Consider the following 15,452-nt stretch of genomic DNA (forward strand, 5'->3'; position numbering starts at 1 on the left):
TGTTGTTATATGATATATATGAATTTAACATTTAATTGACAGTTCACAGTGGCATATGGGTATTTATAAAGTGTTTGCGTTTTTCTAAAACATAAATGAACAACGAAGTTAATAATATGTTCTTGGATTATAATCAAAGAAGCTGTGTAAAGGGAAATCACTCTGTTATCAAGTTGTCATTGCTTATAAGTTTTTTCTTATTTTGTTCAGAAACACTAAAAATATGCTTTTGACAGTTGATTAACTTTTATCTCAATTTAATATTTAAACATGTTAAGCGAAGATCTTTAAGTGACATTTATTTTTTACCAAGTTTTCACCTTGGGAACATAGATTGAAAATGGCCCTTACTTGCATAAACATTGCAAGGCTTGCCACCAAACACAGGGTTGTTTTTATGCTGGACAGAAGTTATCTCCGAATTAATCAGAGCAAATCATCACCTTCTCTTTGGTTTGTTCAGTTTAAATCAACTGATTCAAAATCTGGCAAAGCAGATTCTGACAAATCAAAATCTGGCAATGAGTTAGATGTAGCCAGGGAAAATCCATATGCAGGGCTGACATTTGGACAGAAAGGTGAAATCATAATCTGACTGATATTGAATTTCAAACATTAAAGTATTCACATGAGTTTGAAAATCTAGTAAAATGCACTTTTCCAGTACTTACTTTCTGTACATTCCATACAATAGGTTTAGAGAATTCCCCAAAACAGCATGTATAAGAGCAATTGAGTATTTGAAAATTTAATAATAGCAATCAATTCAGTACCTTATTTTTAGAAAAGGAAATGTCTGACTTTCAAATGAAACATTTTACTTTTTTTCGTCTAACCAGGGAATTGAATTAAAAAACAACTGCATTTAATTAATTAGTTTTCTTTACTTTTTTTTGGATTATAAAAACCTGTTAAGACTATAAGATATCGCCAAACAATAGTCCAAAATGACTTGTTTTTTCCAAAGCCCTAAATTCTTTAAACTTTCAATTTTAGATATTTTCCATGTTTCTCCTAAAAACAACATATTATTACATTACAGACCATTATATAGTAAAAAGTTCAATTTGAAACCTGGTCAGACAAGCTAATAGAGAAAATATTGTCAAACGTTGAATAAATTTCTATTTGCAGTGAAAGAAGTGGGGAAGGATGTTTCTTATTTGGGAATTTCACTGGTTGCAATTGGAGTATTAGGTATCACATGTTTTTTTATTCTTTGATATGCTTATCTTACAAAACAAGAAAACAATAAAATTTTAAGTATTAATTTCATTTTAAACAACATGATTGTTTGGTATTACATCTTTGAGGTCTTAAATATGTGGCTACCATTAGCTTTAATTGCTTGATTCAGCCAAAGGTTCTTTTCTTAAAGTTTCATCCACATTTCCTTTGAAGAAGTTTCTTTTAAATTGCACAGATACAAAACTTGTATTACATTGCAATATACTGTAAAATCAATTTTTTGCGAAGGTATAATGTTTGCTAATTTCATAATTTAGAAGTTTTTGTAAAAATAAATGTTCACTAGATTTTTACCATTTGAATTTACCAGTACTGAAAGTAAAAGTTCGCAAATATTTAACAATGCCAAGAAGTCTGAAATGTTGATTTCTCAGATTTTGTACCTTGTGAAAATATCAGTTTTTACAGTAAATGGATTAAACTTTACATGTGTTTCAGTTTCTCTCTTTTGCAATTACCTAGATAAACTGTACTAGATAGAAAAGAATATATTTACTTTAATCAAAGTTAAATGTATTCATTAAATTTTTAGTTGCAGTAAATATGTACCTGTATGTAATAAAAGTTTCATTGTTTTTTAGGGGCAATGATTTACTTCATTGGTAGAGAACTATTTTCTGGTGAGAGTTCAAATGGCGTCTATACTAAAGCTTTTAAAAGATGTGTCAACGACTCTGAGGTATTTATCTTTATTGTGTTGGTTTTTTTTTTTTCAGTTAGATCTAGGTCCAAGAATTATATAAATTTTAGACCAGTGCAAGCCTTTCAATGTCTATTCTAGGATTTGAATAACAGGCGATTTTTATTGAAAAGTGAGAATTTATTTCATTTGTTTATCTTTTTCCTTCTTTCTCTATGTAAATTTTTTCCCCTGCCTCTGAAAAAATAGGGGGGAGTTCTCAAAAATATGAGTGAATCCCCCCATCCCTGTCCTAGAATAGACACTGGACTTTACCTTTTTGCTTTGAGGTGGAAAGAAATTTTGAGTAACCACAGCTGTGGGTTCAGTCCTGCTTGTGACTCTGAATTCTTTCATGAGCGGAAGCAAAACCAACCAATCTAACTTACAGCACATTGGAGATTCTACTCCGATACCTGTTCATGCCTGAAATAATTCTTAAAGGAGCACTGGAGGTCTTGCTTCACCAGTAAAGCTGGAAAGTCGCTATATGACCTACACAGTGTTGGTGCAACATAAAACCAAACCAAAAAAACAAGGTAAAAAAACTGGAACTCAGAAGCAGGCAGAATAATGTGATGCTTAAGCCTCGACTTTTTAGCTCACCTGTCACAAAGTGACAGGGTGAGCTTTTGTGATCGCTTTTCGTCCGGCGTCCGTCCGTCCATCGTCCGACCGTCGTCCGTCCGTCCGGCGTCCGTCCGTAAACTTTTACTTTAAATGACATCTCCTCATAAACCACTAAGCCAATTTCATCCAAACTTCACAGGAATGTTCCTTTGGTGGTCACCTTTAAAAATTGTTCAAAGAATTTAATTCCATGCAGAACTCTGGTTGCCATGGCAACCAAAAGAAAAAACTTTAAATATCTTCTTTTAAAAAACCCAAAGAGCTAGAGCTTAGATATTTGGCATGAAACATCTTCTAGTGAGTGTCTACCAAGTTTGTTCAAATAAAAGCCCTGGGGTCAAAATTGGCACCGCCCCAGGGGGTCATTGATTTTCCCTATATGCATATAGTAAAAACTTAAAAAATCTTCTTTTAAAGGACCCAGAGAGCTAAAGCTAAGATATTTAGCATGAAACATCTTCTAATGGGTGTCTACCAAGTTTGTTCAAATAAAAGCCCTGGGGTCAAAATTGGCCCCGCCCCAGGGGGTCATTGATTTTCCCTATATGCATATAGTAAAAACTTAAAAAATCTTCTTTTAAAGAACCCAAAGAGCTAGAGCTAAGATATTTAGCATGAAACATCTTCTAATGGGTGTCTACCAAGTTTGTTCAAATAAAAGCCCTGGGGTCAAAATTGGCCCCGCCCCAGGGGGTCATTGATTTTCCCTATATGCATATAGTAAAAACTTAAAAAATCTTTTCTAAAAAACCCAAAGAGCTAGAGCTTAGATATTTGGCATGAAACATCTTCTAATGAATGTCTACCAAGTTTGTTCAAATAAAAGCCCTGGGGTCAAAAGTGGCCCCGCCCCAGGGGGTCATTGATTTTCCCTATATGCATATAGTAAAAACTTAAAAAATCTTCTTTTAAAGAACCCAAAGAGCTAGAGCTAAGATATTTAGCATGAAACATCTTCTAATGGGTGTCTACCAAGTTTGTTCAAATAAAAGCCCTGAGGTCAAAATTGGCCCGCCCCAGGGGTGTCATTGTTTTTAACTATATGTGTATAGTAAAAACTTAAAAAATCTTCTTTTAAAAAACCCAATGAGCTAGAGGTTAGATTTTAAGCAGGAAACATCTTTTTGTTGGTGTCTACCAAGTTTGTCCAAATAAAAGCCCTTGGGTTTAAATTGGCCCTGCCAAAGGGGGGGGGGGGGGTGGAGGTCATTGTTTTTTATTATATGTGTGTAGTAAAAAACTTAACATTATGAAACATCTTCTAATGGGTGTCTTCCAAGTTTGCTCAAATAAAAGCCCTGGGGTTTAAACCGGCCCCGCTCCGGGGGCCTATATACAGGTGAGCGACCTCAGGGCCATCATGGCCCTCTTGTTATGAGTTCTGTCTTGAATCTCAAGATTTTTATCAGGCAATATGCATTATCTGCTGGTTTCTGACCAATCAAATACCTGAGAATTGAATTAAGTTTACAAAAATACTTTATAATTTTGAACCTTGCAGGCATGTAGACTGGACTGTTTTTATACTGGTAGCCTGTTAGTATGTCACTATAGCTACTAGTATTTAACCAACAACACATCTATAGTCACAAAATATGTTATGGTTGATCCAGTTCTACTAACTTGTAGTTCAGAATTTTGTTAAAGGTCCAACTCTCAATTATTACTTGTTTCACTTTAAATATTAACTTTCTTTTCTTGATTTCTGTCTTTAATATCAAAGAAAGACATGGCAGATTGCATAATTATTTCTGTTGTTCTTAAATGTTAAGTTTTGAAAAAATAACACTAAATGTCTATGTTTCTTTTATACCAAAAGCATTGTATATGGTATGTTTCTCCTGCAGGTCATAGTAGCATTAGGTGAGCCTATAAAATGTTTCGGTGAGGAGACTAGGAGGGGTAGAAGACGACATGTTAGGTAAATATACATAGATTATACAACCTTTAATCATGTTTTCCTGAAGTTGTCTGTAAAAATAAAAAATTGTTTTCAGTAAATATTTGGCGGCCAAGCAAAATTTAGGAAGATTCCACTTGTCAATTTAAAATTTTTGAAAACTTCAGATATATGGCTTTACATTGATGCAACTTTTGTCCATAGACCCTTTTTGCACACACAAGGTCTATAGGTTCTTATAGACTGTATTTCAATTATTTCTATAGAAATTTGAAAAGTGGGTGAAAGCTAGAGCTTATATATTTTGCATGAAACAGCTTCTAATGGGTGTTAACCAATATCAATGGAGATAGGTGTTCACTCTTACAGAATAATTTTCAAATCAGGAATCGATGTAGAAAGATTTGCCAAATTTTCTTTTCTAAAGTAAATTTATTTTGATTTTAATATTGTAGTAAAAGAGAAAATGCACTGCTTATATGACTTGTTATTTCTATTTTCATCACGTAATATTTGTTTTATCTTCAGTCATGTAATATTTGTTTTATCTTCAGTCATGTAATTACTATTTTATCTTCAGTCATGTAATATTTATTTTATCTTAAGTCAAGTAATATTTATTTTATCTTCAGTCATGTAATATTTATTAGCTCGACTTTTTTTTTTGAAAAAAAAATAGAGGTATTGCTATAGTCAGGTCGGCGTTGCCGTTGCCGTAGCCGTTGCCGTCCGAAAACTTGTACCTGGATCATAACTTTTTTATTTCTTTGTGTATTGTCTTCATACTTAGCCACAACAACCCTTGGGACAAGACCTTTCAGTAGACCACACTAACCTTGACCTTCATCCATAAATGACCTTGACCTTCAAGGTTAAAAGTCCAATTTTTGCTTGTTCATGCTGTTATTGGCTGTAACTTTGTTATTTTTGAATGGATTGTCTTCAAACTTGAACATAATAATCTTTAAGGATATCCCTTAAAAATAACCAGCCAGACCTTGACCTTCACTCATAAATGACCTTGACTTTGAAGGTCAAATTATTGAAATTTTCATTTTTTTGGCTTTTATTGGCTGTAAGTTTGTTATTTTTGAATGGATTGTCCTGAAACTTGAACATAATAATCTTCAAAGATTACTGTTAAAGATATACCGAAAGACCTTGACCTTCACTCATTAATGACATTGTCTTTGAAGGTCAAATTATTGAAATTTTCATTGTTTTGGCGGTAACTGACTGTAACTTTGCTATTATTGAAGGGATCAACTTCATATTATAAGAGAACATTCTTAAGGACCAGACCTTGTTGTTTATCAAACCCAACTTTGCTTGGGCTCTTAAATGACTTTGACCTTGAAGGTTAAATTACTGAATTTTCTCAGATTTGTGCATTAAATGACCATATTTAAATATTTATTGGTGTGTGTGTGTGTCTATATATATATATTTACAACAACAACAACTAAAATTGTGTCATTGTTTCTATTTATAGAAATGCGTCATTGTTTCTATTTATAGAATTGCGTCATTGTTTCTATTTAGAGAAATTGGGTCATTGGTTTTTTTTTAAAGAATTGTGTCATTGTTTCTATTTTTAGAGATTGCATCATTTTTTCTATTTTTAGAAATTGCGTCATAATTTCTATTTTTAGAAATTGCATCATTTTTTCTATTTTTAGATATTGCGTCATAATTTCTATTTTTAGTATTTTTAGAGATTGCATCATTTTTTCTATTTTTAGAAATTGTGTCATAATTTCTATTTTTAGAAATTGCGTCATTGTTGCTATTTTTTTAGAAATTGCATCATTGTTTCTAATTTTAGAGATTGTGTCATTTTTTCTATTTTTAGAAATTGCGTCATAATTTCTATTTTTAGAAATTGTGTCATTGGTGCTATTTTTAGACATTGCGTCATTTTTTTCTATTTTTAGAAATTTCGTCATAATTTCTATTTTTAGAGATTGCATCATTTTTTCTATTTTTAGAAATTGCGTCATAATTTCTATTTTTAGAAATTGCATCATTGGTGCTATTTTTAGAAATTGCGTCATTGTTGCTATTTTTAGAAAATGCGTCATTGTTTCTAATTTTAGAGATTGTGTCATTTTTTCTATTTTTAAAAATTGCGTCATAATTTCTATTTTTAGAAATTGCAACATTGGTGCTATTTTTAGAAATTGCGTCATTGTTGCTATTTTTTGAAAATGCGTCATTGTTTCTAATTTTAGAAATTGCGTCATTGGTGCTATTTTTAGAAATTGCGTCATAATTTCTATTTTTAGAAATTGCGTCATAATTTCTATTTTTAGAAATTGCGTCATTTGTGCTATTTTTAGAAATTGCGTCATTTTTTCTATTTTTATAAATTGCGTCATAATTTTTATTTTTAGAAATTGCGTCATAATTTCTATTTTTAGAAATTGCGTCATTGGTGCTATTTTTAGAAATCGCGTCATTTTTTCTATTTTTAGAAATTGCGTCATAATTTCTATTTTTAGATATTGTGTCATAATTTCTATTTTTATTATTTTTAGAAATTGCGTCATTTTTTTCTATTTTTAGAAATTGCTTCATTTTTTCTATTTTTAGAAATTGCGTCAATTTTTCTATTTTTAGAAATTGCATCATTGTTGCTATTTTTAGAAATTGCGTCACTTTTTTATTTTTAGAAATTATGTCATTTTTTGTATTTTTAGAAATTGCGTCATTTTTCTATTTTTAGAAATTGCGTCATGATGCTATTTTAAGAAATTGCGTACTGTTGCTATTTTTAGAAATATGCTTAATGTTTCTATTCATATATATACAAAATATATAAAGAAAACTAATGTGACAAGACAGACCAACTAAATTTATAAAAAGGAAACTTTAATATATTTTCAAACCTTTCTATGTTTGCGTTTAGAAAAAGTAAAAGGTCGAGCGTTGCCCCCGCCCGGCGGTGGCTCTTGTTGTTTTATCTTCAGTCATGTTATATTTGTTTTATCTTCAGTCATGTAATATTTATTTTATCTTCAGTCATGTAATATTTGTTTTATCTTCAGTCATGTAATATTTATTTTATCTTCAGTCATGTAATATTTATTGTTTTATCTTCAGTCATGTAATATTTGTTTTATCTTCAGCCATGTAATATTTATTTTATCTTCAGTCATGTAATATTTATTTTATCTTCAGTCATGTAATATTTATTTTATCTTCAGTCATGTAATATTTGAACAAGATGGTAGGCAGCATATGAGAATGAAGTTTTATATTCAAGGTTCAGATAAAAAAGGAGAAGTGAATTTAGAAGTTGTCAAGGTAACTATTTTAGTTTATACAGAAGTTGTTAAGGTAAACTATTTTAGTTTGTACAGAATTTATTTAAATAGAAAGTAAAACAAGAGCAGGAGAGAACAAATTTTGAACATCAGAATGGTTTGTAAACTGATTTATTCTCTTGAAATCTGGTATGATTTTTTAGCTCACCTGTCACAAATTGACAAGGTGAGCTTTTGTGATCACAATTTGTCCAGCGTCCATCAATCCGTCTGTAAACTTTTTCTTTAAACAACATCTCCTCATAAACTGCTTAGCCAATTTCAACCAAACTTCACAGGAATGTTCCTTTGGTGGTCACCTAAAGAAATTGTTAAAAAATTTAATTCCATGCAGACACAGGTTGCCATGGCAACTGAAAGAAAAAACTTTAAAAAAAATCTTTTTAAAAACCCAAAGAGCTAGAGCTTAGATATTTGGCATGAAACATCTTCTAGTGAATGCCTACCAAGTTTCTTCAAATAGAAGCCCTGGGGTCAAAATTGGCCCGCCCTGGGGGTCATTGATATTCCTTATATAGGAAAAACTTTAAAAATCTTCTTTTAAAAAACCAAAAGAGCTAGAGTTTAGATATTAAGCTTTAAACATCTTCTAGTGAGTGTCTACAAAGTTTGTACAAATAAAAGCCCTGGGGTCAAAATTGGCCTGCCCCGGGGGGATCATTGATTTTTCTTATATGTATATAGTGAAAAGTTAAATAATCTTCTTTTAAAAAAACACAAATAGCTAAAGCTTAGATAGTAAGCATGAAACATATTCTAAGGGGTGTCTACCCAGTTTGTTAAAAAAAAAAAGCCCAGGGGTCAAAATTCCTTATATTGTAAAAAATCAAAAAAATCTTCTTTCAAGAAACCCAAAGAAGCTTAGATATTAAGCATGAAAAATCTTCTAATTGGTGTCTTCCAAGTTTGTTCAAATTAAAGCTTTGGGTTCAAAATTTGCCCGTCACGGGCAGTCATTGATTTTCCTTATATGTGCACGTCTTTTGGAACTGTTGTTTTCCCTTTAGCAATAGCAACCAGTAATGTTTTTACACATGCACTATTTCAGATACAAATATGAACTTTGTGATATCAGTTTAAGATTTAGATTTTATATCTGCTTTTGTTTATAGTTTACAATATTACTTGTTCCTTGTCATGGAGAGTTTTTATATTCAGGTGAGCGATTTCAGGGCCATCATGGCCCTCTTGTTTAGTTTCTATGGGAAGCTGTAAGCTTAATGACATACTCTTGAATCATTATCTAGAAGTGACCAGTACTAAGTCATGAGTATAATTATATAACCATATAAAGACAGTTGTTTATTTAGGGCTAAAATATTTATAACTATTAGTATGATTGTAATGTTGCTTTTCATTGGATAATCATGACATTAATATCGTTTTATATACAGCTACTATCAATTTTTCTCTAAAAAACATTATAAATTTGTTATAAATATTCCTGACATGTTACATAGCCATATATAAATGGTTGTTTGCAATATAACTCTTGCCTAACATCTCAGGTTATATTATAGGGCCATATAACCAGTCAAAAATCTTTATAACTAATAGTATATATGTAAATTTAGAAGCTGCTATAATTTTAAATTCAATCTGGAAACAGTTAATTAATAATTATCTACTACACAAACTTTTCTATCTCTAACGTTTCGAGGGGTTAAACCCCTCTTTTTCAAGGAGTTTCTGTTTATTTTTATATAAATCACATATTTATCTTCTTACATGTCTTATCTTAAACTATGTTTTAACATGTAAGAAGATAAATATGTGATTTATATAAAAATAAAAAGAAACTCCTTGAAAAAGAGGGGTTTAACCCCTCGAAACGTTGGAGATAGAAATGCTATAATTTTATAAGTTTATTTTTCTATATCAATAAATGCACTTATGCAGTATTATGATTTTATTTGATGGCTTTGTCTTAATGGTTGTTTCCTTTGGGGTAATAAAAATATTTTAACAAGTACATTATATATATATTTTATTTTCAGGATGATTCAGGAAAGTTTGCCTACAGATATCTTTTTGTACAGTTAGAACAGTTTCCATATAGATCCATTATCCTAGAAGATAACAGATGAATCAGGAGGAAATAATAATATAAATATTTTATAAGAAAAATTAGGAAATTAATGCATTGTTTGGTTGCCATGGAAACATTGTTGTAGAATAAGAGGATGATTTATAGCTTACCAGATGGAATATTGTTCGCCTGATGTCAAGTTTTTGTATGAAAATAAGAGAAAAAAAACACACAAAAAAATTAAATAAACTTTTATGATGAGTGGAATGTATAATAGTGTAATTGCTTTTGTAAAACAAAGGTTGTTAAAACAGTGTATAGATGAAGTCAGGAATATTGTCTTGGTTGAGAAGATATTGAATGAATTGTAAACTGTATACTATATACAGTACTGCTAGTAAGACTTAGTGATCCTGTTGACAAAAAGTGCTTTTATATACAATTTTAATGTTTTGTTTTCATCATTATCATGGGAACATATTACCGAAATATAAAATTGTGAAACTACTTTTTTGTTATCTCTGCATGTTTAAATTACCCTTTCCTGACCATAATAATTTTGTTTACTAAAGGCAGCAGAAATATAGTTTTATAAACTTTAAAATTGATTAACTTTGCATTTCTATTGATTTCATTAGAAAATAATTTTGTTTATTAAAGGAATACCTTATAATGAAGATAGTTTTGAGTCAAATCAATCTCATTAAAATCATATGCTAGCTGATGCTCCAGTACCTTTTCCCCAGGAATGGTAGCATAGACAAACGTAGCAAAAATGGTGATGTGATTTGAATAAGATTTGATTCAAGTTGTGCTAATATTCACCAAATTGTTACTGCATATACACACAGAATTCTAAATTTTCATTTTACACGAATCATCACTTGTAACTGCATATACACACAGAATTCTCAATTTACATTTTACACAAATCATCACTTGTTACTGCATATACACACAGAATTCTAAATTTACATTTTACACGAATCATCACTTGTTACTGCATGTACACACAGAATTCTCAATTTACATTTTACACGAATCATCACTTGTTACTGCATATACACACAGAATTCTAAATTGACATTTTACATGAATCATCACTTGTTTATACACACAGAATTCTAAATTTACATTTTACACGAATCATCATTTGTTACTGCATATACACACAGAATTCTCAATTTACATTTTACACGAATCATCACTTGTTACTGCATAAACACACAGAATTCTAAATTTACACGAATCATCACTTGTTACTGCATAAACACACAGAATTCTAAATTGACATTTTACACGAATCATCACTTGTTATTGCATATACACACAGAATTCTAAATTGACATTTTACACGAATCATCACTTGTTACTGCATATACACACAGAATTCTCAATTAACACGAATCATCACTTGTTACTGCATAAACACACAGAATTCTAAATTAACATTTTACACGAATCATCACTTGTTATTGCATATACACACATAATTCTAAATTGACATTTTACACGAATCATCACTTGTTACTGCATATACACACAGAATTCTCAATTTACATTTTACACGAATCATCATTTGTTACTGCATATACACACAGAATTCTAAATTTACATTTTACACGAATCATCACTAATTACTGCATATACACACAGAATTCTAAATTGACATTTTACACGAATCATCACTTGTTACTGCATATACACACAGAATTCTCAATTTACATTTTACACGAATCATCATTTGTTACTGCATATACACACAGAATTCTAAATTTACATTTTACACAAATCATCACTTGTTACTGCATATACACACAGAATTCTAAATTGACATTTTACACGAATCATCACTTGTTATTGCATATACACACAGAATTCTAAATTGACATTTTACACAAATCATCACTTGTTACTGCATATACACACAGAATTCTCAATTAACACGAATCATCACTTGTTACTGCATGTACACACAGAATTCTAAATTGACATTTTACACGAATCATCACTTGTTATTGCATATACACACATAATTCTAAATTGACATTTTACACGAATCATCACTTGTTACTGCATATACACACAGAATTCTCAATTTACATTTTACACGAATCATCACTTGTTATTGCATATACACACACAATTCTAAATTGACATTTTACACGAATCATCACTTGTTACTGCATATACACACAGAATTCTCAATTTACATTTTACACAAATCATCACTTGTTACTGCATATACACACAGAATTCTCAATTTACATTTTACACGAATCATCACTTGTAACTGCATGTACACACAGAATTCTAAATTTACATTTTACACCAATCATCACTTGTTACTGCATGTACACACAGAATTCAAAATTTACATTTTACACGAATCATCACTTGTTACTGCATGTACACACATAATTCTAAATTTACATTTTACACCAATCATCACTTGTTACTGCATAAACACACAGAATTCTAAATGTACATTTTACACCAATCATCACTTGTTACTGCATGTACACACAGAATTCTCAATTTACATTTTACACGAATCATCACTTGTTACTGCATGTACACACAGAATTCTAAATTTACATTTTACACGAATCATCACTTGTTACTGCATATACACTCAGAATTGTAAATTTACATTTTACACGAATCATCACTTGTTACTGCATATACACACAGATTTCTAAATTAACATTTTACACGAATCATCACTTGTTACTGCATATAAATTTACACGAATCATCACTTGTTACTGCATAAACACACAGAATTCTAAATTGACATTTTACACGAATCATCACTTGTTACTGCATATACACACATAATTCTAAATTTACATTTTACACGAATCATCATTTGTTACTGCATAAACACACAGCATTCTTAATTTACACAATCATGAGTTTTTTCTTTTGTTAAGCTGGAAATATTGCATGATATATCATTATGAATGAACCAAAGAGTGCTTGAAATTGTATAAATAACAGATTGTTGAATATCATTAAAATAGTAAAAATCGTAACCTTAGAGGTTGCCAAAATATGAGCATTAAAAATGTTGTAGACTCGCTTAATTGAGCTTTATCATTATCTACAGTTGCCCATAATATTCCGAAATGAAAACGTAATTTTGCAAAACAACGTTTAATTAAATGGAAACATATGAAGACGTGCTTAAACAGTGGTGGTCATGAAATGTTCAATTTTTGAACTTTGTGTCATCCATGAAAAGCGTGGGGAACAATTGCTTAGTTGTCAGGGTATCTGCCCCATCAACTCGAGGAGCGTGGGTTTGAGCTATGCTGTAGTCACAATCTTGTTAGTTCGATGACAGCAGAAATGGTAAGTTTCAGAGCTTAAATAAATATGTTTTTTGCTGGGAACGAATAAGGAATTGGATGTTCGAATATTCGTTTTCCATATTCGAATATATTCGAATATTCGTTTTTTACAACATTTGTTCGATATTTCTCTTTGACGTATACGTATCCGAAATGGATTGCGTCGAATATTATACCACTTAAAAATGCTCGGAATAATCGGCGATTAAAAAGACCTTTATTGCTATGTCAAAGTTTATTTTATTTTATATATTGTAAATCGAGATATATGTTTACTTTTGAAATAAATTCATAATTTGATTGTCTTTTGTTCGGTAAACCCGACCACTGTCTTATCAACGGGAGGTAACTCACGTGACTTGACTGACAGTAATATGAATCATCGTAGCCTCTTAGCCCCAAAATTTAAAAAACACATAATTATATTGGAACTTAACTTGTATAAAATATTTTTATTTATAATTTTAGATAAAGTTTAAAATATTCTTAAATATAACGCAGTACAATGTAAATATCACACGGAGTCTAATGTCTACGGAATAAATATATTCTCACACGGAGTCTAATGTCTTCGGAATAAATATATTCTGACGGAATTTAGACACTTCCCATGCTTTCATAACGCGCATTCACAAAATTTAAGACAATTATTGATAAATCAGAAAGATTATAACACAGAAAACAATAAATAGGATAATTAAAATCGGAAAAATTTGCATTATAAACTGTTAAACGGGTAAATTGCAAACTGTGAAACGAGTGCCCTTTTGAGCAACTAGACCCCAAAGTTTTCACAGTTAATTGGCGATAATTGTTGACAGGCGTCATACAAATATTTGAACACCTGGTCAAGGAAATGGAAAAGGTTTAATTTACGATCTTCATTGAAATTTGAAAGTAATGACAAAAATAAAACATTGCTCTTTTTTCCGAATATTCGTATTCGTTTTTCAATGTTCGAATATTCGGTAGTGTTTCGAATATTCGAATATTCGAATATAATTCCCGGCCCTAAGTTACTTAACCCTGAAAAGTGGTGTGTAGTCCAAAACGAATGTGTGTACGTGCGCTCATCGCTCATTCTCAATAAAACACAGCATTTGATGTTCCACTTGGTAGCTCTTATACGAAGGTTTTTCTTGAGGTCAAAATGTCGTTAGAAAGGTGGCTGCCACTTTGTCTAATAGGGACACACTCAGTTTTACATTTCTATCTGTTATTTTTCTTTCACAAGTACCATTAATGCCCTAAAATGTAACATACGTTACTGTCGCCACCTATAATTTTCAACTTTGAAATTGTGTTTCAGAAAAATAAGTTCCAGAATAAACGAAACATGTGCAATTAGTCATTGCTGTGTGTATATGCACTTTGATTATTGGTAAAAATTATATTTGACTGTTAAAATCTCATTGGTATAATGGATGATCAAATGTCGCCAAATGCATATAAATAAATAGTGACAAACCTAAAACAATAAGAAGTGAATCCCAACTTACATAATTGAATCGATGCATGCTTAATAATACAGCATATATATAGTTATAAGTAAAAAAAAGCTTGCAGCCTCTCAAATATCATTCTATTTTCGGAAATTTTCATTTTTTATTCAAATCTTTTCAACAGCACTTTAAAAAGAAACATACGTTACCATTATTTAAGAGCCAATCCATTCAAAGAAGAATCCAAACAAGAAAGAAAATTAACATGTGTGTAACTCTGATATATTAACCATAAATAATGGCGGCTTAAACGGTCTTGCTTCATTTTTAACCCACTTTAAATGTAAAAATGAAACATACGTTACAGAAACATACGTTATCAACTTTTTAAAGTAAGTTTATCAAAAGGGAAATTGAAGTCAGAAAGTACGTATAACATCAACATTAAGTTCTATTTGACATTAGTAAGAAAATTTTGTTTACTTTGGTCGTGTTTTTACTTGTTTCAGTAACCACAGTGAAACAAACGTTACTTTTATCAAACAGACTTTATATTGTTTACACATGCATATATAAAAACATAAAATCGCATTTTTATGACAATAGAATGATGTGCATTTGATTCCTAAATAAAAAAGTCGATTTTACATGTAAGTTTAAATTCCGTGATAAAGTTCATAAATAAGCGAGTGTGAAACATACGTTACTCCAACTTACAATTCAACAATTTTTGAAAATTAAAGATAAAGTTGGGATTAGCATGCCTGTTAGTAACCTTTACCTTGTATTAGATGTAAGAAGACACAAAATTGTTTTTACAAAGGAAAGAAATGTTAATAATAT

The 15,452-nt window shown here is 30.6% G+C and overlaps 1 protein-coding gene across 1 annotated transcript; it reads left to right on the forward strand.

Annotated features, from left to right (window-relative positions):
- The first annotated feature begins 165 nt into the window (after window positions 1-165).
- LOC132724545 (mitochondrial import inner membrane translocase subunit Tim21-like) lies at window positions 166-10,320 on the forward strand. The gene is made up of 6 exons (XM_060709411.1): window positions 166-578; window positions 1,135-1,197; window positions 1,830-1,927; window positions 4,405-4,478; window positions 7,664-7,763; window positions 9,781-10,320. Exons 1-6 carry the CDS (start codon window positions 341-343, stop codon window positions 9,868-9,870), a joined length of 663 nt encoding a protein of 220 aa, XP_060565394.1. The 5' UTR covers window positions 166-340; the 3' UTR covers window positions 9,871-10,320.
- The last annotated feature ends 5,132 nt before the right edge of the window (window positions 10,321-15,452 follow it).

The sequence above is a fragment of the Ruditapes philippinarum genome, unplaced genomic scaffold, assembly GCF_026571515.1.
Source record: "Ruditapes philippinarum isolate M1 unplaced genomic scaffold, ASM2657151v2 ctg257_1_1_1_1, whole genome shotgun sequence".
In the NCBI taxonomy this organism is placed as follows: domain Eukaryota; kingdom Metazoa; phylum Mollusca; class Bivalvia; order Venerida; family Veneridae; genus Ruditapes; species Ruditapes philippinarum.